At 40.5% G+C, this 25,892-nt stretch overlaps 2 protein-coding genes across 16 annotated transcripts in view; one reads left to right on the top strand and one right to left on the bottom strand.

The window, feature by feature from the left end:
* Positions 1-317: 317 nt before the first annotated feature.
* On the bottom strand, positions 318-15,963 carry MSANTD3 (Myb/SANT DNA binding domain containing 3). Of its 4 annotated transcripts, XM_074823899.1 has the most exons (4): positions 14,998-15,326; positions 9,159-9,462; positions 9,017-9,065; positions 318-7,682 (listed from the first exon to the last, which is right to left on the bottom strand). In XM_074823899.1, exons 2-4 carry the CDS (start codon positions 9,429-9,431, stop codon positions 7,273-7,275), a joined length of 732 nt encoding a protein of 243 aa, XP_074680000.1. In that variant the 5' UTR covers positions 9,432-9,462; positions 14,998-15,326; the 3' UTR covers positions 318-7,272. The 4 variants fall into 4 exon arrangements, with proteins under 4 accessions (XP_074680000.1, XP_074679990.1, XP_074679980.1 ...); XM_074823889.1 differs by lacking the exon at positions 14,998-15,326 and adding an exon at positions 15,842-15,963 and having other exon boundaries at positions 9,017-9,462; XM_074823879.1 differs by lacking the exon at positions 14,998-15,326 and adding an exon at positions 15,418-15,544 and having other exon boundaries at positions 9,017-9,462.
* The window catches only part of LOC141923175 (uncharacterized), a 26,785-nt gene continuing 16,330 nt past the window's right edge, over positions 15,438-25,892 (top strand). For 9 of the 12 annotated variants that reach the window (XR_012623218.1, XR_012623221.1, XR_012623216.1 and 6 more), the window contains exons 1-7: positions 16,057-17,005; positions 17,914-17,982; positions 18,459-18,489; positions 20,661-20,720; positions 21,989-22,069; positions 22,669-22,805; positions 24,642-24,764. Coding sequence is in view for 6 of the 12 variants with exons in the window: in XM_074823855.1 (XP_074679956.1) it covers positions 16,955-17,005; positions 17,914-17,982; positions 18,459-18,489; positions 20,661-20,720; positions 21,989-22,069; positions 22,669-22,805; positions 24,642-24,764 (552 nt within the window). In the remaining 6 variants the exon portion in view is untranslated. Of the gene's footprint in view, positions 15,575-16,056; positions 17,006-17,913; positions 17,983-18,458; positions 18,490-20,660; positions 20,721-21,988; positions 22,070-22,668; positions 22,806-24,641; positions 24,765-25,892 lie in introns of those variants that run through there. The other 3 variants (XM_074823820.1, XM_074823800.1, XM_074823810.1) reach the window with 3 other exon arrangements.

Here is a 25,892-nt window from a genome sequence, read left to right as displayed (position 1 = left end):
GACACAGTTAGAAATGATGGTTGTTCCTGATGGCCAAGGACCCTCATTTTTTGTTCAAATTCATCCACCACCACTGATTTGGTAATTGGAAAAGATGCAGGGAGTCAGCACCAGACAACTTGAGAACGTGAGCCCCTCGCCACAGTCCGACTAGCACCACTGCATGGCTAAGTGCATCCAAGTAGGAGTATGGCATTCAAGAGGAACAGGACAAAATCTTCTTCAAATGTTATCAGCCACCAGCGGAGTGCAACACAAAGCCCAGTCTAGCTTCAGAGCCCTCATGAAAGCCGGTAATTGAAAGCAAAACAAGTGCATTTTGAAAACTAATGTTGTTTTATTTGGCAAGGACTTCTCATTACACCTCATTTTAGACAGAAAGTTGGAGGTAAGGCAGTATTTAGATTGGACATTATTGTTCCATAAGCAGAGGCTGAACCTCTCTATTAGGTCAGCACTGATAGCTCCCAGCCTGCCAGAATTTCTGCCCTGGTTTAAATACCAAATCCATCCAGTCACCTCCCTAATTTGTGCTTTTCAGAGTCTCAGTATGTGAAAGCATTTACAAGATCTTTTTCAGATAAATGGAATTTATCATGTGTGTGTCAGTTCAGACTTCGTACAGTCCATAGGCCTGGTATTCAAAAGTTATAAAGCCATGTGGTTCATTGGGTTGATGGTTCTGTGGGAACACATAGGTGTCTAATAGAACAAAACAATTTTTAACAAAGTTTCAGTGAGCGTAACAGGTCAAAATTTCAAAACTCCACAATTAAACAGAAGCAGGAGTTTTTTTTTTCCCTGCATTATACTGTGATACAGAATGCATGGCAGGAATTTATACGGATGATTCAGCTGGTCCATTTGTGGCTTAGTACATAATTTCAGGGCATAATTCTAAGAAAATGGAAGGGATTTGTACATGACCAAATAATGGACAGAACTTGAGCAGTTTATGTGTCACCTCGTTAGTGCCATATAAATAATAGATTACTACTAAATTGGTGTATAATGCCAGTTTCAGATTCAGGGCTGTCCAAGAACAGCCTCTTATATCTGAGAAGAAATATCTGAAGCCCTGTGGAATACAATCAATCTCAAGTTGTGCTGAATACAAACCTACTTCTACTCTCTTGCCAAACAAATTTGATTAATGAGGTGCTCTAACATTTGGTCAGAAACTGAAGCACACAACTATTCTGCAGCTGGACTGAATAACAAAAGGAAAACAAACAATCTCAGTCAACATTTAAAAAAACTCCACATAAATTAAATAGGAAAGGTCTAAAAATCTATCTTGCTTTATTTCTGTTACCTTAGAGAATTATTTCCTAAATGTATATATATAGTGTAGCTTTTTATCTAGCCAGCTCTTCATCAAGAAGACAACAGATTGTTTCTAGCTATTTTGACTTTTTCCCCACCCCCCGTTTTTTTCTTTGTCCTGTGGCTGTTTTGACAGATTGGGAAATCTAGACTAGGATGAATTAGAAGATCTGGCAAAAATACTTCTTGATTCTTACTGTTAAAGAGGTTGACCATCCAGTGAGATGCATCCACAAGCCCTCATTAATATAACAGTTTTATAACCCACAGCCATGCATAGACAACCTTTTCCTTTTCCTTGCTGTATAGCCTATGCCATTTGGTAGACTACGTGCTGGATGGATTTCACGTGCCTTTCTGCGGTGTATATCATGTGTGTCTGGATAATGCAGTCTCAGAAAATTGTCCAGTTTCAGTTTAGTCAAGAGTGAGGTCTAATACCTCTGGCAGGATTCCTACTTGACGTGGTTACTTTTTCTATTGTCAGGCACTTGGAGCTGCGAACGGTATGATAGAGGTGTCCAAGGCCTCAAAGGAAAGAGTAATCAGGGAAGGTGAAAACCATACAGAGGAATTGTTTGACATACGTGACAGTGTCACCTCTTGGGACAGCTAAGAGCTGTCTTCACTTCTGACTCACTCTGAAAACCATATCAGCCCTTTTTTTTTTAACCTTTGCAAGTTTTTAATTTGTTCAGTGTTATTAACATGACTGATGATGTTGTGGGACGCCTAATCCCTTCACCACCAGAATAGTAAAATGTTCAAAGTCACAGCTAGTACTTTTCTGCTTTATTGCTCTTGTTTTAGGCCCAGAAATCTGCCCACATTTCTATGTGCACCTTCTTTACATGTAAGAGAATAAAAGTTTAAAAAAAATTAAAAGATATCTAAGAAGAAAGTCCCTTGTAATTGAGCAGCACAAAAGTTAATCTGTGATATGGAAACAGAGATCACTGCTTGCTTTCACTGTAGAAAGATATTATTATCCTCTTCTTCTAGATGGCAACAAATTGTTTTCTTTCTTTTTATCAAACGTACAGAGCTGACCTCTGTAATGTTTTTTAAATGATATTAACAGTTGCTGCATACTATCCTATCATCTTGTTACATAGTTTATTTTATTAGCCTAAATGTATTAATTTTAGTACACATTAGTACTCAATTTGCACAGAAACGTTTTTGAATATCTAACTAGAGACAAAGTTCAGGAAGAGTGATGATGTGTGAGTTTACAGTCAGCTGTTTTAAGAAGAAACAGAAAAATAATGCAAAAAGACAGGCAATTATCTTGTTAAAACCACTAAGATGCAATGGTCTTACAAAAATAGCTTGGAACAAGCTAGCTTAAAATATGAAATCACAGGACTACTTGTGAGGGACTTTACTTGCCTGGAAAAAGATACAATTAAATGTTATTTTAACATTTACATATAATTTCCCTACCCCCAAAGTAACAATATATAAAAGTGTAGAGGTTTATTGTTTCAATGTCAATGTGAGAAAAATACCTGAATATATGATACTGCACAGATATGGGGTTGTACAGACTGTGACCATAGAGATCCAGAATGAAATTGGAAGCATTATAACGCAAGTGAGGAAGAAGGAAGAGGACACATTGTAAAAGCCACTGTAACTATAACCAGAAAAAAAAAAAAACCCACGCACAAAACAAAAAAATCTGCAAAAGATCTTTGAAAAACACTTATGTGATCATAGAAATCCTTGGGAGACTGCTAAAATTAGGTATTGGAAACAAAGATACAGAATCAGTAAACAAAATCCAGGGCAACATCCTCAGCTGCACTAGATGTGGTATAACTCAGAAAAGGGTAGCCCCAAGCCACCCTTCCTTTCTCTGGTCACAGGACTGCAAGGGGACTATTTCAGCCCTGCGGTCCGAGCTGAGCACAGCCACACACAAGGAGTGCTTCTCTGAGCAGCGGCTGGCCAGGTGGGCTGTGTCTTTCAGCCCTAGCTAAACACACCTCTGCGGTGTAGGAAGGAGCATCACAGAAACGATTTGTGGCCAGCAGCAAGATCCCTTGCTCCTGTGATAGAGCAGCCTTGGTGTCCAAAGATGTAGTATAATAGATGGCAGGCTGGGTTATTTCTTTATCACAGTAAGAGCCTCAATTTGAGGAAATATCTGTGAAAATCTTCCACTGAGACTCTTCTACTACCTAGAAAGATGAATGACTTTGTAGTCGCAAACTGTTCTCCCAGAATTACATGGACCTGGAATGGAGAAAGTGCTCTTCCCTATACAGCCCTTTCTCTATACTAACCTCTCTTCAAAATCCTCTCTTTCCTAGACTGTGCGCAGAATCCAGAATGTATGGGCAGCTGTGCAGGAAAGACCATGCTTTCTGTGGAAGGGGAAGATGATGACTGCGGAGCACCCATTTCATGCTCAAATGTTGTGATACAGGCAATCTGGGCAAGAGAAAGGAAAGAGCTAAACACATAGCTCTGGATGAAATCCCCTGCTCATATTGCTAGTTAAAAAAACTGAAAGGCAACACAGACATAAGGAAGGAATACAGGAGAAAAAAAATCAACAAATAAAAAAGGTTATATCACATAACAAGTTAGATGGTCTCCAAGGAGAGACAGCACTTGGAGCCAGGCTTGTGTCATTTTGGGGAGCATAAGGGAAATTACCACACCTTGCCTAGAAGGTCATAGTTTCTCTTCATAAGAACACAGAAGCTGAGAACAATGGCCAATCCATGTCTGGTATTTTTTCTTATGGAGTTAAGCAGGGATCATTTTGACCAGTCTATATTTTAAGTTCATTCTTGCCAACAACTTGTATAACAAATCCAGAGAAGAACAGGCATGTTCTTTTTAAAATACTGCTGTATTTTATCGATGGAAAAACCTTGGGAAAATGCCTATATAGCTTGGCCAAATGGTTAACAGGAAAACACAATTATGTGAAAGTATTTGAATGATATAATCTAGAAAAAAGGGAGAGGAACAAATAGACATATTGTCTGAGATGGCTATATTACATATAGGAAAAGTCAAACAAAAGAGAAGATAAACCCTAACACCAGAGAAAGTAACTGAAAAAAAAAAAAAAAAAAGCCACATTTCTCGAGTCATTTAAACTCCACCACACCAATAGCTTTATAAAGCCTTTAGATGGGGAAGCCAAAGGCTGGCAGGGAGACAATTACTTGATCTTGTTGATCTTTTACATTTTTCTGTGTCTATCGCCCAACCGTACAGCAATCAACAGTTAACCACAGATGGGAAAGTAAAAGCCTGTGTCACCAGTAAGCCATCTATTACCTGTACCACAAAAGCATCTTCTAACATTTGTGTTAGGTGTGACATTCCCATTCTTCCTCTGTGCAGGTACTGATCATTCTTTCTTTCATACCTTCATGTTGGCTCTTTCTAATTTTTCTCCTGTAATCTTCTTTCTTTTAAATAGAAGCTAAATTAAAAGGGTCTATTGTTCAGCCAAAGAACTGTAACTTTTGGTCTCAGAATAAGAATATATACCAAAATGCAAGGCATTGCCTACTTAGTACAGTCTGAAAACATGCATATTTTAAATTATTTTTTAATATAAAAATAAAACAATATTTCATGAGCAATGGTATAACTTTCAGGAGTCAAAATTATGAGATTCTCCCTGGACTACTTCATACCTTCTCACAGGGCTATCTAGACCTCGATTGTCTCTCTGTTCTTGCTCTCTTCACAGTGCTGAAATTGTCTCCATTCATCACCTTTTGACACCTTTAACATACATGGTTTCAATATCATAGTTTCAAATTACTTTCACTTAGAGGCAGTGTGGAAGGAATCCCATCACTGGGTAAGACAAATGTCTTTCCTATTCTTTTTTCTGGATAGTGCCTGAACAATCGTCATAACCACTCAAATAACTGACTCATCTTTCAGACCACAGAATGCAACCTCAGAATAAAAAGGTCCTTGCTCCTGTTTACTTATTTCTTTTGTCTCTGCTGTTATTATACCTTCCAATAGTGTTTCCATTCAGCAGAAAAATAGTGTCCATAACGATATCCTTCTCTGGAAGTCCTGTGCTTCCTTCATACAGCCAATTTATAAGAAAACTGAGTTTGTTGTCAAAAAGATCTATCCTCAGATTTCATACATGGCCTATTTTTTTCATCTTGCAGCAGCTCTGCAATTTTTTTTTCTCTGTCATATAAGTTGTACTAAATCACTCCCATTGCGACTACTGGTGTTAGCATGTTGAAGGGAGCAATGCACGTACCACAGCGTTAACCACAGTGAGTACTGTGGTTGATAATGGCAGCGCTCGCAAAGATGAATCACCAGCAGGAAAACCAGTTCAAGAAAAAGAAACATACAAAAAAACCCCAAAACAAAACCAAAATAAACTCACTCCACCAGAAGGAACATCCAAGGAAGAGATAGGAGTGTGACTGGGAATGTAGTTTTATAACATACTCAATCTGAGTATGTTGCTCACTGTATGGACTAGCCCTCACAAATCACGATCTGAAAACACTTTATTGAATAATAGGATACTCAGTTTTTTCAACGGAAGTGTATGATTTTGCTCATTTTTCTCACTGCTTCAAATGACAGTTATACCCCTCCCTGTAAAACAGCTTTTCACACATCAGAAGTTCTTACGAATCTTTGCGGAGTTCTGTATTTCACATTTTCTTAACCCTTGTCCCCCTAGACTAAATAATTGCCTGGGGAAGGATTATCTTTATTTGTGCTTTCTTACCATCTACTATTCTGGACCACCTCCCTCCCTCCCCCATCACCTCTGTGGGGACCTTCATGTGAATGCTTTCATACAAATCATGTCTGTCACCCCTCACTGACAGCAAAAGCAAGAAACACACCACTGTAACACACAGGACAGAACAAAACAGAACAGTGGTCCAAGATGGGAATGATTCCCTTGAACTGCTTCCCACCCTACATGAAGGAAAAGAGAGTCTTAGTCTTTTCTTCTAGCTAGGGAGAGGTCGAAATACTCAGGCTAGCTGCTATGCTATCAAGTATTGCAAAGGGAAATAGAGGGAGACTTTGCCAATGGACTGGCTGGCTCATGACATTTTAAGAACTTTATGAATTGTTAAAAAGCTCTTCCGCTCAGAATGACTCCAGGTGAACAGCACATAGCACTGGCAGCAGCATGTGACCCTCATATTTCAGTATTCTACTTGAATACAGGATGGGCCTGGAAAAGAAAGGACAAGCACAATGGCTTTTGAGGAAGAAGTCACCTTCTTTCCAACTCCTTAAGGGTCAAGGATCAAACTACTGGAGGACCAGTTCACAATCATTCTCTCAATCAGCCAGCCAGCTGGAAAATATAATTCTTCATAAGCAAAGGGCTCACTTACTACAGTGGTCCTTTTGCTACTTCCTTCATTATCACATCTTCTATGAAGAATAAGTTATGAACTATATTAACTAGAAACGAGGTTTTTTTCCTAAGTCCCAGCATAACAATCCAACCAATACCTATCAATCACCTTTTGTCTCAATTTCAGAGAGCAACTCCAACCCTTGCCTTCATTTGGGAAATGGTAGATAGGAGGAGATAGAAATAAACACTATAACTTGATGTTTAAAGCTGTAAAGTTTTCCTAAGAACACCCAATGTAAGAATACCCAGAGTACCTTAAATTTCAAAAGGATGTTAGGGTATTCTGAGAGAGGAAAATATGTTCACATTTTAGAACACTGTGCATGTCTGAGAGTTAAATAAAATCAGAACTACCTACAAATGAACAATACAGTTTTCCCCTTGGTGAACTCTACCACTGTTACCCTAAACATTAAGAGTCAAAGTGTGTTCACTATAAGCCAGGCACCTATCCCATTACTGTACATTCACATTAAAAAACCCTCTTTCCAGTGCACGTTACTCATAAATGTGCTCAGACTGACTCTCTGCCCCTTTATGGTCTACGGTGAATTAGGAAAGGGTCTGTTAAAGGATGATACAGGCCATTCTTTTGTGATGGTCTGCAGTTTTCTCTCCCAATACATTTTCTTTTTATTTAGGACTTCCATTTTTATCCTGTGTTCTTCTTCAGCCATCTCACATTCTCTTTCTATTTGCTGTATTTTTGCCACATGAACTTCATTCATTTGGATTAACTGCAGTTGCAAAATTGACATTTGCTGATGATGTTCTTCCTCATGCATCTTTTTCAGAGCACTTTCCTGAGATGCTTTACTTCTGTAGTTCTTATCTGCTGCTATTCTGACATCAGAACACGAAGGCTCAGGTTGGGAGGTACCTTCACATACTGGGAAATGTACCAGTTCTTTCTCTTCATCACAAAGTTCTCTATTTGAGACAACAAATGACTCTGCAAAACATAAAAGGAAAAAGTATTATAGCATTCCCTTCTTCTCCCTCAAGAAACATCAACTTGTGATAATATAGTTATTGGTGTATCATCTAAACCTCACGCTTCAGTACCGTAGTACAGGAGCCACTACATAATGCAGTTCTGTTACAGAATACTAAGGAGATAATGGTCTGAAATGAACCACTTTGGGCTCTGTTGCTAGACCTCCACGGCTATAATGGAAGCTCAGAATACTAAAGTGAATGCAGACATTTAAAAGTGGACACCTAATTTTAGGTGGCTGAGCCTGGAGCTGAACCTTAATGCAGCAGTTTAAGCCAAATCCATATGTGACTTGCAGTATTTTTATGAAAGACCTGAGTGTCAGGTGAAGAGCTGCATCAACATTAATACCAAAAGACTGAGGGAATTCTAGGAAGAAGACTACTTATTCCTTCCTTATCACTACTGAATGTTGTAAATGCAGTGCTATATATTCTCAGGAAAAAATTACATTATTCTGACTTTGTCAGAGTTCTAGCAATTCTTCTGAAATAAAAGAAACTACTCATGGAATAAAACAGTTACCACTGCAAATAAGGGTCTCAAAATACATTCCTTTACAAATCCTGATGACTACTTCTGGTAAAAACCATTATGAAAGAGACACTGTAAGAATGTTATCTAACAATGTAGTTACTGTTGTCTTTTGAGCAAGTACAGTCTTCTATGTACGATCCTGACATAGTACAGTTTGCAAGAAACCGCTGTAGCCACCCTTCCTTCTGGTTTTGGATTATTTCTTCTGTGTATGCTTGCCAAACAAAGAAGAATGTAGTGCTGAACTTTTTCAGAAAGGCCATTCTCCAGTGTGGACTGCAGTGTGAAAAATGGCTCTACATCCTCTTTTTACTCCTTGAAAACAAAGGAGGAAAGACCTACAGGGAACTCTTGCAGCAGACAATTATGTATCAATTTGTTGCTGGTGGCTTTTTTTTTTTTTTTTTTTTTTTAAATGCTCAGACAACCTTTTCCCAGCAAAATGATGGTTTATAAAGGATCAAAATATCCTTGGGACAGTTCTCTGGAAAGCCAGCATGAGAGCTAATGTGATGCTTACCACAGAGTAGCAGATATGTCAAAAACTGATGAAAAAAAATTGAGTAAAATCTCAGTTTAACTCCTGGGGGCCTAGGGAAATACACAGAGTCTTGTAATATCATAGCTCTGAAATTACTTTTCTATAACCAGCAGTCACAGCTAAGTGGAGAGATTTAGACTGCTGAAAGAGAATCACTGCCAAAATCACATACAAAACAATACTACTTGCATCATTACAGTAACATTTATACCTTGACTAGAAGCATCAGGCTGATATTCAGAATCTTCTTCTGGTGGGCTCTGCAAAAAGTACATTTGCTCAGGCATTATGCTGGCAATCTTCTCTTTCCCTATGATGTGAGCATTTATAAGTGGACTAATACTTCTTTTTACCTTCTCCCGCCTTTCATGTGCCATTATCTTTTTTGTCCGTGCCTTGATATTTTCCCAGCATTTTTTTAACTGTTTGAAGTCTCGCAGTGATACACTGGGCTGTGAATTATATTCATGAGCTAGTGCTTGCCAGGTACGTTGTTTCAGAGCAATAGTTCTTGCATCACTTTTTTTACATTCAAGCACGTATTTGTATTTTTCAACTAATGCAAGCAGCACACTCTTCTCCACTTCTGAGAAGTACTTAGCAGGCTTTATTATTTCGTTTTGCATTTTCTACTGTTTCTCCAAGACGCCAAAAATCCTATGAAAACAATGTTGAAAGAAAAAAAAAAACAAACACAAATTAGAACCGGTTACAGTATCAAGAAACTGTGTTTCAGCAAGTAACTGCTAAGAATAGCTTCTGATTCTAACACAATTTTCTAGAATAGTTTGTGAGTAGTTCTAGAGTACATCATGAAACATTCAGGTAAGATATAGTATAATTATACGCTGTTTCCTATTGCCACTTCAGTGGCTACACAGTTACAGATGTATACCATCATGAGGAGAAGCTTCTTTGTTACAAGTTGTCTTGATACAAAATACTCAGTATTCAATTTACGTAATAACTTGTTTTCCTAATTATTGGACTTGGTTACACCCAGAGAGTTTTCAAAGCCCTGAACTGTGGAACAAGTTCTGAAATCCAGCCCTTGACGGCTTCAGGTTTAAGTCTAAAGCCACCTTCAGCAGGTTTGGGTTTCCTTTGGCACACAAAAGACCCTCTTCTGCCCTTGCTGACTGCGTATAACTAACTTCTCCCTTCTCTCTACAATATTGGAAAGTTGTATGAGAAAAGATAGTAATATTTTCAAAGACTTCTGTCAGTTTGGTTGTATCCGATGCTCACCCCTCCTTGACTGACATCCAATAGGCAGCAGGATCCTGACCAGTATTACAATACTGAGAAGAGGAAAGGGTTGCAAGAAGACATGAATTAATTATGGAAGCTAACCACTCAGAAGGTACAAGTCCTTTGCCCTTTACTGTTGACTGTGTGTGTAGCACTTTTCTTCACGCTTGCACTGCTGGTCACTCTTGGAAGCGAATGACCAGGCTAAAAAGAGTTTTGGCCTCACTCAATATGGCCACTGCTATATACTTACACGATGTTAACAACTGCCTCTCTTCTCAAGCCTAGGACTTACATAGCCAATACGAAAAGGGTAGCTGATACCAGGGAATTCTTAGCCACACACACACAAAAGAATAAAGTAGTGTTTCCTTGAATTATCGACACACGATTGTGCTGCAAGATGCTGTTTTTTCTTTTATCTTTCCACCCTTCTTTCCCTATTCCTTCCCACTACTACTGTGTAACCCCAATTACTTTTACATTTTGGGCAGAAACTTCTGGATAATTAAGTAGAAAAAGGGGAGAATGATGCTCTTAGCTCACATGTCTTCTGGTTTTAATCATAAAACTGAGATGGAACATATCTAATAAGATAATTGGTTCATATTTCTAACAGTCTAGGACTCTCCCAAAACAAATTTTCTAGTATTTTGCCCATTGTTTCCACTACTTCCTTCATAACATTACTTGAAAATGCAATAGATATCAGCACAGATTTCCTGTTTTCAACATCTTTTTCCTTAACTTTACTGCACCAGCACTCTCTTCATACCACCCTTGTAATTCCTTTCCTTGAAACGACTTAATATTTAGTTATTCTCACCTCTTTCAGTGAAAGTAACTACTTATATTTACAAAGAAAGCTAACAGACAAGCTAATATCAAAATGAGAACCCAACTCTGGCATAAGAACAGGAGCTTTCTCAAGTAGCCCATGAGATATGGCAAAACCCAGCAAAACAAGGGAGTTGAAGAATAGAGGAGGCAGTAGAACAAAACCTAGAATAGCAAAACTGAAACAAAGTGAATAGAAATAAGTAATAGTCAAAGTTAAGTATGTTAAGTCAGTAGCAGTAGGCCAGTTGTATCCCTGCTGAAAAGAGGCAACACTCAGTTCGTACTCTCTGTGACTGCTCATCTGGGTAATCACCAGGCATGTACTGACCGGACAGCCAACACCTGTGTGGTTCCTGGCTAGTCACAGTTCTGTCTCTTACCAAATGCCGGTGTCATGAAGACATGGGAGAGCTGGAGTTTCTACAGCAGACAGGATTTAGCGGACAAAGGGAAAGATCCATTGGAAACCAGACTTTGTTGATTCTACTGCTTGCAGAACAGCTTGTTTATTTTGCAAGAAAGAAAAAGGTGGAAGGAGGAAGAGAGCTGGGTGGCTGAGCATAAGGAAGACAGTTCCCTGATCCAGCACTTCCTCCATCACTCTATACCAAGTTATTTATTACTCTCTGTAAAAACTTAGTCACCCCACATGGTGGTGACAGGAATTCTTAAATACCTATAATCCCACATAACAAACTAAGTGTATGTAAACAAACTTGAAAGTATCACATACCAATCATTATAACGCCTAGGTCTAATATACAGAAGAGAACACCTGGTTCAGAAGTTCCTTAAATAAAAAATAAATTAAAAGAATAAGCAAAAAGTCATGAAATTGACATCCTAACAAAGAGATACAAAAAACTGGCAACTTTGCTCCATGAAACAGCTCTCAAAATATATAAATTAAGAGACCTATAGTGAAATGGACTCTGTTACTAATCTATTTTACATAGGTACTTATTGTACCATTCCAAACCGTTGAGCTGCTTTGGACAGCTGCTGAAATGAAATTCTTGGGACTAAATATTGATGCTTCAATCTGTCTTAGCCTTAGTTTCACAAAGGCACAGAATGAAAAGCAGTCCCACTAGCAAGTCATAAGGTTCAATAGCTCATGACCCTGAAAAACCAGGATCAGAGACTCCATGTGATCAGAGATGGCTGATTCTCTCTTCTGATGATACATGTAAATCTTACTTCTAGCTTTGAAAAGGTGTGAGAATCTCAGACCAAAAATCACGACATGTCTGTGTGTAGAAAATCCCTTTAATGAGACAAACAATGGATTTGCAAGAACTTTGGAGACTATGTTCAAAAAGTTAAACAATGATACTGGGACTTCTGGATTCCAGGTGCTAAATATGACTTCATATATATTAACAACCTATGTACTAGGGTAAAAGCTCATCTTTCATGGATGGAGCCACAACAAACCCTTAAGTATCGCTTTCATACCACACTATCATTTATTGCTATTATTTTTACTGGGGTAGCATCTGAGATCCCCAGCCATAAGCTCAAATACTGTACATTTAAGAATGAAAATGTAGGTCCTACTCCGAGAAGAATACAATATATTAGTCTTCCCTTCCCCCATACACATTCCTAACTATTTTTTCCTACACATACACACTATACTTTTATCCTTTCCATGAAAAAGTCAGGATGATGATTTAGGATGCATAAAAGAACTCAAGAACTGGTGAGAGCGATTTAGTGCACTTATTACACAGAAGAAAAGAGTTCTTGAAGATTCTTTTCAAGCTCTTACATGCTTAGCCTGCTTGCTTCAATGAATTAAAGCCCATTTTCAATTAGGTAAATAAAAAGCACTCAGAGATGTCAGAGAACTTTGAATACTGAGAAGTTGCAGCAAAACACCACCATATATTTATATACACCTGTTTCCCTTATGCATATCAACCACCCTCTGGCAGCCCACTGGCTTCTCTGCGGAACATGAGAAAGGACTCTCACAAACCCTAACAATTTCCATTTCGAGGCTACAAGATCCTTCCAGGACATATGCCCAGGATGGGCATTTAGCATGTTGGAATCTGTACTGAAATGGAAGTGAAGTGAGGAACCTTAACAAAAAGGATGCAGGACATCTAAGAGGGATGCTGGACAGGCAGGAAGATGCAATAAAAGGATGAGTTACAGCAGGGTGGGCTCTCAGCAGGATGGGCTCTTGAGATAAGGAAGGAACTGCAACTACTGAGTCCCAAGATAAGGAATGGGGACTCAATGAATGTTGAGTTGTCATGACTATGGAAATGCTGAAGTCATGGTGACCAATGGAGAAGAAGACCTAGCTGGGTGAAAAGTCATGAGAGGAAGAGGAGGCATCTTCAATCTTCATCATGAAGACCCCCGCCCAAGACCACCAGGAGCCACTGTGCAGGCGCAACGGAGAGGGACTTGGGGCGGGATTTATGTTAATGATTTCTCAAAACTAATTGTAATATCTCTCCCTATTCTCGGAATTATAATGAATATGTAAACGCTTTACGCTATAGAAAGGAGCCGCTTTTTGCTCCAAGGGGTGCATGCTTGTGGAGGAGCGATCCCCCGTGCACCCAGCGCTGAATAAACATACCTTCTTTATAATCTTACTGGTTGTAAAGTCGTTACTCCGCACATCAGAAGCGGTCTACTGTGTATAGCACATACAGTAAACAGGATTGATTTGGGAATGTGTAGGCACATGAGGACCATTGCACAATAAATTCTAAGAAACAAAGAATGGAGGTTTCTCCCACTCTTACAGGTGCCCAGGCTCTAAGACATATGCAGTAAGGAATTACTTTATCCTAAATATCTTCTCCAGGCATGGCTCAGTTCACAGCTTGCCTTAAAACAAATCAGTGTCCTAAGTACTTGATCTCTCACACAAACCTTTATTGCTTTAAAATAACAAAAATATCTCTCAGCTCCTCATTTTTACTTTGAAATGTTGTGTGGCATTCTTCTTCTAAAGACTATAAGGGATATGCTGTGATCTGCTGGAAGAATATCTTGAAAAAAAAATTACACGAGTGAAGAAGTGCACATATGTTCATAAATATGTGTATATATATATTATTTTGCTTGTATACACCTAAACATACACCCAAACTTCATGAAGCCAGCTGCAAAGAAATGCATTTAAAAAAAAATCACTTCAGATTGGCACGTCTGAGCATTTTCAGTCCCTGAAATATTTTTTTAGGCATAAGAAAATGCAAATAGGAGGTTATGGTGGAAGACCTAACCCCAATGTTAAGGTTACACTAATGAAATCCAAAGAAAATAGTTTGCTAGCAAACAGTGGTCACTTATGGTGTGAAAATGGAATTCCTTTATCAATGCCAACAGGATTACTACCAGAAATAGTTAAGGATTGAAAAAAAGAAAATTTATTTATCCAATTTAAATTGCCGATGAAGCTTTAAGCATAGTGAGTAATTAACAACATTGGAAATCAATCATAATTCTGCCCTTTTCAGCCAGTCTTTAAGGGTGAAAGAAAGGCATGGAAATGCAATGACCCAAACTAGTCACAACAGGTTTATATTTCATTTGAATGACAGAACTAGCAGCAAACAGTATCCTTCTTCCTCAAATGTTAGGTTTTCCTCACAGAGCTTCCATCAGAGTGTTCCAGGCCTGACCCTGTCTACCCCGAGACTTGAAATCACTAAGTAATTAGGTGCCTATTACAAATACGAATGAGGTCGATATGGAAATTGTGCTACATATAATCAGATATAAAAAAAACCCTCTTTGGGTGCTCCCCCCCCATTTTAATACAAATTATTAGTTGTCAGGGATCACCTAGTAAATGAACAAAATAAAATATTAGTAAAAATTCACAGTACTTTGCCTAAATTCTCCTGGCAAATTTTATATACATATACACGGAAATGTATTTTTTTAAAAAAATATATAATATTGCCTTATATATACACACCCACATAGACATATTTTAGGCGGGCCAACCCGCTACCTATGGAGGATACCCAAAGCAGTTTGTGCAAAGAAAGGTAATGGACGCAGGTTGTTATTTCGAACGATTGTCTGAAATCCACCAGAAATAGGCATAAACAGGAATCCTACCAGACTCTCCTGCACCCGAACTTCTCAAACATTAACTCGAGCTTGTTTTTATTTCCTCGCTAGCTCCTCTTCTGCTTGCACGAGAAAGGAGAGCAGGTCCCGGCTCGACAAAGGCGGCCGCTCCACCCAGGGCGGGCATGCAGGCTGCGGCTGGGGCGCGGGGCCAGGGACATCTGCCGCGGCGGGAGGAAGGGCCCGCGCTCACCCTCGCACCCAGAGACCGCGCTCTGCCGTGCCGGCGGGGACAACCCCGCCCTGCAGCCCCCGCGCTTCTCCCTTCTCGTAACAAAGCGCCGCCAAGAGCCGCCGCCGCCGGCTCGGCTCCCGTCCGTCCGTCCGTCCCTCCCTCCCCTCCTTCTCCTCCTCCTCCTCCTCCTCCTCCCCCGCCCCGCGCTGGGCGGCCGGGCCTGCCTCCCTCACCTCCTCGCCGGCAGGTTGCCGGCACCTCCTTCAGCTCCCCGCAAACCCCGCGCTGGATTTCCGCCTTCCCCAGCGCACGGCGGCCGCGGCACCAGCCTCTCCCCCGGGAGGGCCGGGTGACGGGGAGGAGCCGTCCCGGGGGACCCTGAGCCTTCAGGTGCGGCGGCGCTGGGAGCGGTGGGGGGGACGGGACATGGTGCGGGGTGCGTGTTCTGGGGAGCGACATGCGGACACCCAGCGGCCGCCAGGAAGGGAGTGGGCGGCCCCGCCGGCACCCGGCGCGGACCCGCGGGCGGAGCTCCCGGGCCGCACGTCGCTAGCGCGGCGCCCTACGCCTCCTCTGCGGAGCGGGGCGGGATGGGGGTCCCAGACCCCGCCCGCCCCGTCCCGGTGCGGCGGCGGAATACGCCAGCTCGGGCTTTACCTCCGACAGCGCCCGGCGGAGTGACGCGCGTGTGCGCCAGCGCCCCCAGCGGCGGCCGGGGAGAGGCGGGTCGGGGGTGCCGCGCCGCCCCTCCGCCGCCAGCCGTCCTCTTCCGCCGCCGAGCTCCGGGTCCTCGCTACCGTCCCGTCCCCCGGGCCGGCCGGGCTCCCGCGCCCCTTCCGCGCCGGGCGTGACGCAGTTCCTGCCCGCCCGGTGCGCCCCGGGCCCCGCCGGCGGCGGCGGTTGAGAGCGTGACGGCGGGCGCGCGCGCGAGCCAGTTGGCGGGAGGCGCGTGCCTGCCCCTCCCTCCGTCCCCTCCCTCCGTCCCCTCCGCGGTTGCCTGTGGAGGAGCGGGGAGCCGCCGCGGCGGAGAGTCACCCCGCCAAGCCGGTGGGTGGCAAGAGGCCGGCGCGGCCGCGGGGGTGCCGGTGGCCGCGGAGTGCCGGCTCCCTCGGCTCCTCCGGGCGCTGCCCGCTCCCGGGCTGGGGTACGCCGGGCGCCGCGGCGGCCCAGCGGTTCCCCCCGGCTCCTTGCGGGAGCAGGTGCCCGTCCCTTCCCCGGCAGAGCTGGAAGTGTCGGTAAGGCCACTGTCCCGCGTCGTGCGGGCTCAGCTCCTCGGGCGGCCCGGGGGCCGGCTCGCTCTCTCGGCGCCTCTGTTCCGTGGGGTTCGTAGCTTCGCCCCCGCCGTCACGGTCCGGAGTGGGATCGTGCTTTTCTTCACAAAACCCCGTCGTGTTCTTGTTGCAAAGGCAGACTTTGGGCGCTGCGTGTCATCCGTCCCAGCCCATGCGCGCATTCAATCCCAGGAAAGAAAGGGGAAGCTTGAAATAGTTGGGATTAGTTTTGCTTCCTGGCTTTGTGTTTCCTGAGGGAAACTCTTGGAGAAGAATTGTTTCTTTCCACGCTGTACTTTTGCTCTCAAGTTAAAAATCGGATCATTAGCCTGGAGGTGTAAGGGTTGAATGTAACTGAAGGTGAGGCACAAATTAGAATTGGGATAGGCATGACCCTTAAATAGGCGGAACAAGAATATGAATGATTTTGTGAAGCTAAAACTAGTTTGCAGTCTTTTTGTAATTTTCCTAGAGCTTCCTTATCATCTAAAAATCAAATATGGATCCTGAAGCAGAGATAAAGAAGCAAGTAAACCCTTTCTATTGCAATGTAAGTATTTCTTACTGAAAATTGTAACTAATACAAAATAATTTTGGTAGAACAAAGTTGGACTAAACCAGGTGTGAATTTTTTTTTTTCTCTTGAGCAAAATTGATGAATAGCACTGGAGTATAACTTATTTTGCTGTCTTTGTCACGTTTGACATGGATGTGTGTCAGGAACTAATTTATTACAATGACTATTTTTGATAATATTATGTTTTTAGATAAAGGCATTCTTTTAAAGTGGAAGATTAAACTGCAGCTCCTCTTCAGAAAAAAAGATCCTAACTTACCTGGTTCTCAGGTTTGCTGCTGTTGGTTTTAAACATCTTTGCTTTTTAGAGGAGGAGAAAATATTTGGGCTGCCTTTGTTCATTCACATGAGTTTAAACCTAATCTGCTCCTGTTCTGAACCAGCCCAGGCATAAACCAGGTGTGGTTGGAAAACTTCATATGCATGTGAGTGAGGCAGGCCCCAAACTGATCAGAGTGAGCGTGTTAGTCTGGATGAAGCACTGAGGAGAACTGGCTCATTTTAAGACAGGTGCACCGGCTTGTTTGTTGGAGTTATGCCATGCTTCTGGTTCAGACTTGGTTAATAGTGTGTGAGGAAGAGCTTGGATCTGTCTTTCCACACAAAAATATGCTATGAGATAGCTGCAGGGTTCTGGACACATCTGAAATGTTTATGTGATGGGGAGATTCCTTCTCATTCCACTGTATTTTGGTGGTCTTGGAGCCTCATAAAGAAAAGTTCTAGAAACTGCTGTAGTTCGTCATTGGAGAAGCAGTACTTTTGTAGAACTTATCTATACTGACATTTCAATACCAGATTTGTTTTGTTTTGATATCGGTGATATAATTTTTATTGTTGGCTCGTGTGCAATGCTATAGAAATACTTCTCTTTAACCTAGATTTGCAAAATCTGGTGTGCTTCTGCATTAAACTTGCAGACTCACTTCCTTGGATTCAAACACAAGACGGTAAGATCAGTTTTTGAATGCACCTTTTGTCAGATTTTACAGATTTATTTAGCAGTAGAATATGGGTTTGAAATCTATTTTTAGTGTAGTTTTAAAACGTGCAATTTCAGATATTTAGCTAGTTTTGTTGTTTTACTATTTTGTTTACTGCAATGAAGTAGAACTTAGTTTTGTACATTAGTCCTATCAGAAAATGTTGTTACAACTTTGTCTTGTATTCTGGATTAGTAAAGACAATACATGAGAATACGTGGCTGTTAATAAATGCAAAATGGAATTGTTTAAATCACAGACAATCTAGGAAAAAAGATGTATGTCACTTTCAAGTTTCATGTAATTATCTATTCACCTGAGATAATTTGCAGTGTTGGTGTTAATCTAACTTATTTTATAAATAATAAAAGGTTTGCATTGTTATTTTCTGAACCTTAAGTGTCTGTCTTTCTTCCTTGTTGGTTGATGATTTGGTAACTTAGGTTGAAGAAGCACTGAAAGCTCATGGCATTGGTAAGTGCAAGATTTTTGACTTCCTACCCTGTTCTGTACACGTACCTTTCTCCCCACCCCAGTGTAGGTGTTTATGAAACACACAAGAAAAAGACTTTCGCAAGACTGGTGCTTTAAGACCTGTCTGGTGTTCTTTAATGACATATCTAACCCTACAGAAATCAGTCAATATGAGCAACAGGTATGCAAAGTTTATTAAAAAGCACTAGCTACAATACTAAAAATCACCTACATTAAAGTTTTGAGAAACCTTAAAGAATTCAAGACCTTAGAGATTTTCAAGATTTAAAATAATTTAGAAAAAACTATGCTCCTTAAAGCATGTAGAAATGCTTTTTCTGTATATACTTTATATTTGTTTTATGAAAGAGCTTATTAGAAATATTTTAATTAGCTGAAGCAAAGTATTTTTAATAGGTTTAATGTATCATTAAACCTTCCCCAGGTCTTTCTGAACTGCTTTAGTTCCAGAAGGAATGAAGGTCTAACTACGTTCGTAATAGTTTTCCTACTTCTGTTTCATGGTGCACCAAAATGTATTTACAGGTTTCTACGGTGCACTGCTCCTAGAATTTGAAAGTTGTGGCCTAAGTTATACGTAGTCATTGCGCCTACCCAATCTGGGAATTTTTGTATGGACTGTAAAGGAAATTTAAGTGATTAAATATTTAGCAGCTGGATGCTGCTGAAACAGATGCTCTGAAATGTTTAGAGGTGAACCAGCGTCATGTCTTTTTATTTCTTCTATTTTTTTTAAAGGATTGGTTGGCCACTAAAAGACTTGCTGAGTTCTAGTGACCAGAATATGATTTGTGTTATTAGAATCTTTGTAGGGTTATCTTCATAACACTTCATTTCCTTTCTTTTACTCTTCTGATCTTTCCCTTAAGACCATTTCAGAAGGTTTGTGGTAATGCAGCTGATATTAAGCAACATCTAATTTACAGGCATGAGCTGGCAGCTTCATCGGTTGTCAACGCAATATAGTTTGTAACTTAAATACTCAATAAGAGTTTTCACGAAGATTATCTCTGTAATCAAAACATATGTGACTCTTTCTGATGCAGTGGTATAGGTTGAAGCCTCCTGACTCTTGCCTTCTATTTAGAGTTTATTGTAAGCCTTATGCTCAACTTCTTATCAATATCTGATATTTTAGTAAGAGATTACTTGCAACAGGAGAGTAATAGGGTTGAGGGGCATTTAAGAGACGAAAAAAATTCAGATTTGCCCTTAGCTGGTGCCTTTCAGGCACTGCTAGTGATTTGTTTATTTATTTACTTATTTCCATGTAGTAAAATGCTGACATTTCTGAATTTCTGAAATCCTGTTCTTGTTTTCTTATAGCGAGCCCATTAAGCCCTTATTCAAGGAATAGCAACTTGCTGGCTTTTCATGCTTGGCATTCCACTCCCAAATATACAGAACCTCAGCTCGTACAGATGTCTTTCCGGGTTCCTCAATGGCAAATCATGTTAACGTGGTCATCTCTGTCTTACCTTTCTTAAGGTTCTGCAGTTCCAGCCGTATCACGTGCCATGTGTAGATAGAAAAACATATTTGATTGGGGAAGGTATAACTGCAGACCTTTTGAAAAAGACAGCAGGGTTATGGGCTGAGTCAAGTGCCCTGGTAGGCAGTGCGTGGGCTGACAGTTTAAGCACCTCAAGTTCAGTGGATTTAAACTGAATTGCTGTGATGTACTGGATTATTGTAGCCCTGAAACTTATGAAATGAAGCTTTGTTCATTATAGAATAAAAGATATTTGCACTGTAGTGAATCAGTCAGGCTTTTCCCTTGTTGCAGGTTGTCTTCTATATAAGCTAAATTACAGCCATAATTGTTTATAATTTAAGCCATTATTTAACAGTTTAATTTTGTGATGTGTTTTTGAACCCATGTTGTGTGCTATCTAGTGGCTTGATTGGTCATCTTCTCTGCCTGCTTCATTGAATTGCCTGACATTAAATAACTTTGTCATTGTTTTGTGTAAATATTTTCTCTTCATTTTTTGCCAGAGAACCTCATAGCACATTCAAAACTAAACATAGCTTATTTTTCTCATGTCAGCAAAAGCTCAAAGAGTTTTCTTTAGAAAAAATCCATTATCATACCAAATTGGTTTCTGTACTTACAATGTTATTTCCACTCTGGTTTGTTTTTTATTTAGTTAAAACAGCAAGTGGCTCAGGGGAGCAAGTGAAAACACCTGCAAAACTTCCTGATTATGGTAAGAATGTTTAATGCAAAAAAACCCCAAAAACATGGAAGAAATAAAAAGTTTTGAGGTACAGTGTTACAAGCAGTGTTGTGGTTTGAGCCCAGAGGGCAACTGAGCACCACGCAGCTGCTTGCTCACTCCTTCCCCTCAGAAATGGGAAGGAGAAAATAAAACAAAAGGCTTGGGAATGGAAACAAGGACAGAGAAGAATGACTCACCCATTAGGGTCACAGGCAAAAGACAGACTTGATTGGGGAAGAAAAAGAACATCAATTTAATTCAACCACCACCACCACTTAACAATCAGACAGAGTAGCACAGTGAGAAGTATAACCGCACCTGAAAAACACCCTCCCCTGTCCCTCCCTTCTTCCCGGGCTCAGTTTTGTTCCTGATTACTCTACCTCCTCCTCCACCAGCAGTGCAGGAGTCAGGGAACTGGATTGTGGTCAGTTCATCACACATTGTCTCTGCCACTCCTTCCTCCTCAGGGGGAGGACTCCTCACACTCTTCCCCTGTTCCAGTGTGGGGTCCCTCCCACAGGAGACAGTCCTCCACAAACTTTCTCTGACATGAGTCCTGCCCATGGGCTGCAACTCTTCCCAAACTGTTCCAGTGTGGGTCCCTCCCATGGGCTGCAGTCCTCCCAGCAACAGACTGCTCCAGCGTGGGCTTCCCACAGAGCCACCTGCTCCAGCGTGGGGTCCTCCACAGGCTGCAGGTCAGCATCTGCTCTACTGTGGGCCTCCATGGGCTGCAGGGGCACAGCCTGCCCTCTCACCACGGGCTGCAGGGTCTCTGCTCCGGCACACCTCTCCCCCTTCCTCCTTTCTTCCACTGACCTTGGTGTTTGCATAGGTATCTCCCTCACAGCTCCTCGTTCTCTCAGGTTCCCACTTCTTAAATATGTTATCACAGAGGCACAGCCACCGTCGCTAATTAGCCCAGCCTTGGCCAGAGATGGGACCAACTGGGAGCTGGAGGAGCTTCAAGAAGCTTCTCACAGGGGCCACTGCAAAAAATATGCTATAAAAAGAGTGAAAATAGGATTGGGGGGGCTAGTGTTTCTCAATAACTGACTTAATATGTGATGTGGGACCATGTGTAAGCAGGGATTCACTTGCATGTGAATTTCTCAGCATATTTTCTCTAGGCCAAAGGTTAAACTCAGGAGTTTGTTTCATTTTGGAGGGTTTTTGTGATGTGATGTGCGACCATGAAGACTGATTGATAGATGGATGATGTGGGATTATATAAAATTGATTTTATCTTACAGTGCAAACTGAGCTAGAGAGGTTTCATGGACAGACCTTGGAAGAACAGCTTAATACATGTAAAGATTCAGAACCTGCACTTGGTGAGGGCTTTTAACACTGTAACTGTTTGCTCGTGTGATGTTTACTTTTAAAGAGTATTGATTAATTTTTTAAAATGTAAAATTAGGTGATGTGTAATAAAATCTTACTATGTTTACACTGAGTACCCAATATGAAAGTGACTGATCGTAGTGACCAAATCACTGGATTTGACATGGAATATTTTTGATTAGGGTAGATACCACATGTTGAGAATATTTTCTAGAAACAATCTAAGGTGATATGACAAAAATGAACTTTGACTGAAATGATTGTTACTATTCTTTGCAGTTTAACTGCCCATCCTGTGGAGGGAAGAGAGAATGGACTGGACAGGAAAAATAACTGCAGGGGCATATATTAAAATACATTCTCTTCTAAATAGTTACAAAAGAATTGTTGCTATTACTTTTTTAGATTTTTTTTTTTTTTTTAAATTGTCAAGTCCTATGTGGTAAACATAAAGCATCTTAAAAAAATGCGGTTTTGTACCTTTGGTGTTGGGGAAGTGTAGACACCCAAACAATAAAATAACTGATGGTTCTAAAAACGTTTGACATGCAGTAGTAATCATTTCCTTTAATGTTTCTTATTAACACAGGACTTAATTATATAGTTGAATACCGATCAAAAGACAATTTCCCTTTTCTCTATGAATGTCAGCTGTGCCACTGTAAAACAGGACTGAGTAACATGTTCATGCATGTTTGTGGTTCCAAACACAGACTGGCATACCTGGTAAGTTTTTAGAGTGGTTGTTTTTGTTTTTTTTTTTTTTAATGTAATGATTTCAGTAGAGAATTTGCTAGTTATATTATGATTTTTTTAAAAAAAAAGGTGTTACATAAGCTTTTGTGAAAATGTGTGTGTTTATATTGCAACTGTGCAACTGCGATAAATGGATTTAAAAATTTTCTCATCAATAAGGTGTATGCCTGTCCATTGCTGACACTGAGTTTTTAGTTTATTCTGTTTTGATTGACTAGTAATGCCAATAATGAAATCTACAGCTAAAATTGACTAGAAGTAAGTTTTTGGTTAAATTTTGTATTATCTTAAAGAACTGGATCAATAAAGAAATTGTTCCATCTTTCAGATGTTTTAAATTAAAAGGAACATAATTATAAATGAACATGATATGTATTGGATAGAGGCTGTGACTTGGAATTGGGGTAAAAAAAAGTTTTATTCCCAGTTTTGTGGCTGGAGAAACCATGTAAGTTCTGTGCCTGTTTTATGGAAATTTGCAAAGCTGTTAAGATTCATGTCGGCCCACAAATGTTTAAATATATTATGCTTTTCAGTATATTTAGAGAAATGAGGCTTTCCAGTCTTTGAATGTTTACTGGAATATATTTGTTTAGGATGGTCTTTAACAAAACTGAGAAGGCAATATTCTGAAAAGTATTCTGATACTTTCCATAAAATATGTGCTCAAAGTTGGAACTATATCCCACGTATCTTGAAGCCATAGAAAGTTGTTGAGTTCATATAGCATTTTGAAGCAGTTTTAGAACTGATGTTGTTATCAGGTGTACTGATCTGCAGTGATGGCCTTTGTAAACATTCATGCTGTTTCTCGTCATTAAGTCAGATGTATATGCTGAGTTTTGATGTTGTCAGCTCTTGTATTTCTGGTTTGCTTTGAACTGTTTCCTTCAATTCTGAATCTTACGCTTGTTAACTGCATCTCTGCTATATCCTTAAATACTATAAAATAATAATTCAACAGGGATAACTTTTAAGTCATGCACCTGGGATGGATTAACCCTAGGTAGTAGGAAAGGCAGGAGATTAAATGGCTGGAATTTGCTCTGCTGAAAAGGAGCTGGGGGTCCTGGTGGATGACAAGCTAAAGATAAGTAGTGTACCTTGGTGACAATGAAGGCTAACAGCAAACTGAGCTATACTAACAAGGGTATAGCCAGCAGATCAAGGGAAGTGATTATTCCCCTGTTCTTGATACTTGTTAGGCCATATCTAGAATATTGTGTCCAGTTTTGTGCTACTGCAGACAAGAAAGCTATTGATGAAATTGAGTGAGTCCAGCAGAGAGCTACTAAGATGGTCAGAGGGCTGAAGCACTTACACCATGAGGAGAGGTTGAAGAAAAAGTGTCAGGGGGATCTAACAGTAGCCCTCCAATACCTTAGGGGAGATTATTAAGAAGGCAGAATCAGGCCCTTTATGGACATGCTTGGCAGGAACATAAATTCAAACAAGTGAGTTTCCTACCTGACCTAAGGAAGGAGTTTTTCACTGTGAGGGCAGTCAAGTATTGGAGCAGGTTGCCCACAGAGATGGGGGAATCTCTGTATTCACAGGTTTTTAAGACCCATGTGGACAAAGCTCTGTGCAACCAGTTCAGCGTTCAGCATCAACCCTGTTTTGAGCAGAAGACTGGGCTTCAGTCCCCTAAATTACTCTGTGATTCTATACATAATAATTTTGATAAGTTCTACTATGTATATATAAAAGTTGATTTATTTTCCATGATTATTAGCTGTGCTAGATCTGGAAAGAGTTGTGTAGGATAAAGTGTGACTTCAGGATTTTCATTTCCTTATTTTTTAGAAACAACATTATCCTGAGATAGCAGAATCTGATGAAGTTAAGGGTAAAGGCTCTGAACTGAACAGAAAAGTTAGGCAAGTTGCATTAACAATTGAGAAGAAAGAAGGAAGAAAACAAATAAAGGTACATTTCTTTAAGAATTCCAGAAGTTTTATATTTATTAAAAAACAAAAAAAAAAGTAATTTCTGTTATGGTGGGCAGGTCTGCTTTGGATGGTAGTAGAATCTTGCTTTTTTAACCTTTATTACAAGTGCTTTTTGTCATCTTAATAATTCTTCTAGGATTATTCTGGATACAATTTCCCATTGGTCACTCCCATCATAAGGAATTCTCTTGTTTGAAATAATGCTCATGCTACCTGAGTCTACAGAAATGTGACTCCAGAGTGCACAAATAACACACAATATCTATATTAATGTTTAATCAATTCCCAGCTGGGGGTGTGTGTATGCAAAATAATTTGTTTCGTTGTTGCTAGGAAACTACCTTTATGACTTCCCTGAATTAGTTTCTGCTTTGTTAGCACCTTGTGGCAATTTTCGGAGGAGCCAGATAAAAATTCTGGTAGCACAGAGGGAAGTGTGGGAATTTGCAGGTAGATATGGGGTTATCAACAATGCTGTGGGATCACAGGAGCACCACAAGCTTAAATTCTTGGGGAGCTGCACCCTTAGAAGCATGTTCTCATGAAAATATCTTCATATTGCTTTCTGTTGTTGTTTACACCACAGTAGTATTTAGAAATGTTACTGTGTTTAAGCTCATTATGTCCTGTCCATGTGAAAAAAGACCCCTGGTTCTTTCTGTGCGATACAATCACAGCTAGGCCCAAGGATGTGAGCCTGTACCGATCCCGCTCTTCTCCAGATAAAAAAAAGTATGGGAATATTGAAAGATCAAGTCTTTCTTCTGGAGTGAATGCTCTAGAAGGGAGAGATTTCAGATAAAGTAAATCTGTCTGCATATCCTTTATTTTTAACCTCTGCTTAAAAAGAAAAACAAAACTGACTATTGGCAACAACTTTTTCTTTTGACTTACTTCATTCAAATTTAGTGACTCAAGACTGTATATTTTACTTGGGATTTATGTTCATGAATATAGAAATAATTAATTCCATCTATGTTTTGTAGACTGTTTTGTTTTTCTAGGAACAGTTTCACTACATCCATAGCAAATCCCTCCTTAATTTAAGGAACTTTTAAATTGAGCATGCGTAACCCAGTTAATTTTACTGCTATATTTTCTGAAA

Source organism: Strix aluco, chromosome 1 (genome assembly GCF_031877795.1).
Source record: "Strix aluco isolate bStrAlu1 chromosome 1, bStrAlu1.hap1, whole genome shotgun sequence".
Lineage (NCBI taxonomy): Eukaryota > Metazoa > Chordata > Aves > Strigiformes > Strigidae > Strix > Strix aluco.
Note: the sequence above shows the minus strand (reverse complement) of the source record. Positions and strands in the feature narration are given on the sequence as shown.

Excerpts from the sequence above, each read along its gene's own strand:
- MSANTD3 (XM_074823889.1), bottom strand. The coding sequence starts at position 9,431 with ATGCAAAACGAAATAATAAAGCCTGCTAAGTACTTCTCAGAAGTGGAG. Across the intron at positions 7,683-9,016 it reads GCCTGATGCTTCTAGTCAAG|AGTCATTTGTTGTCTCAAAT; the intron begins GTATAAATGTTA and ends TATGTTTTGCAG.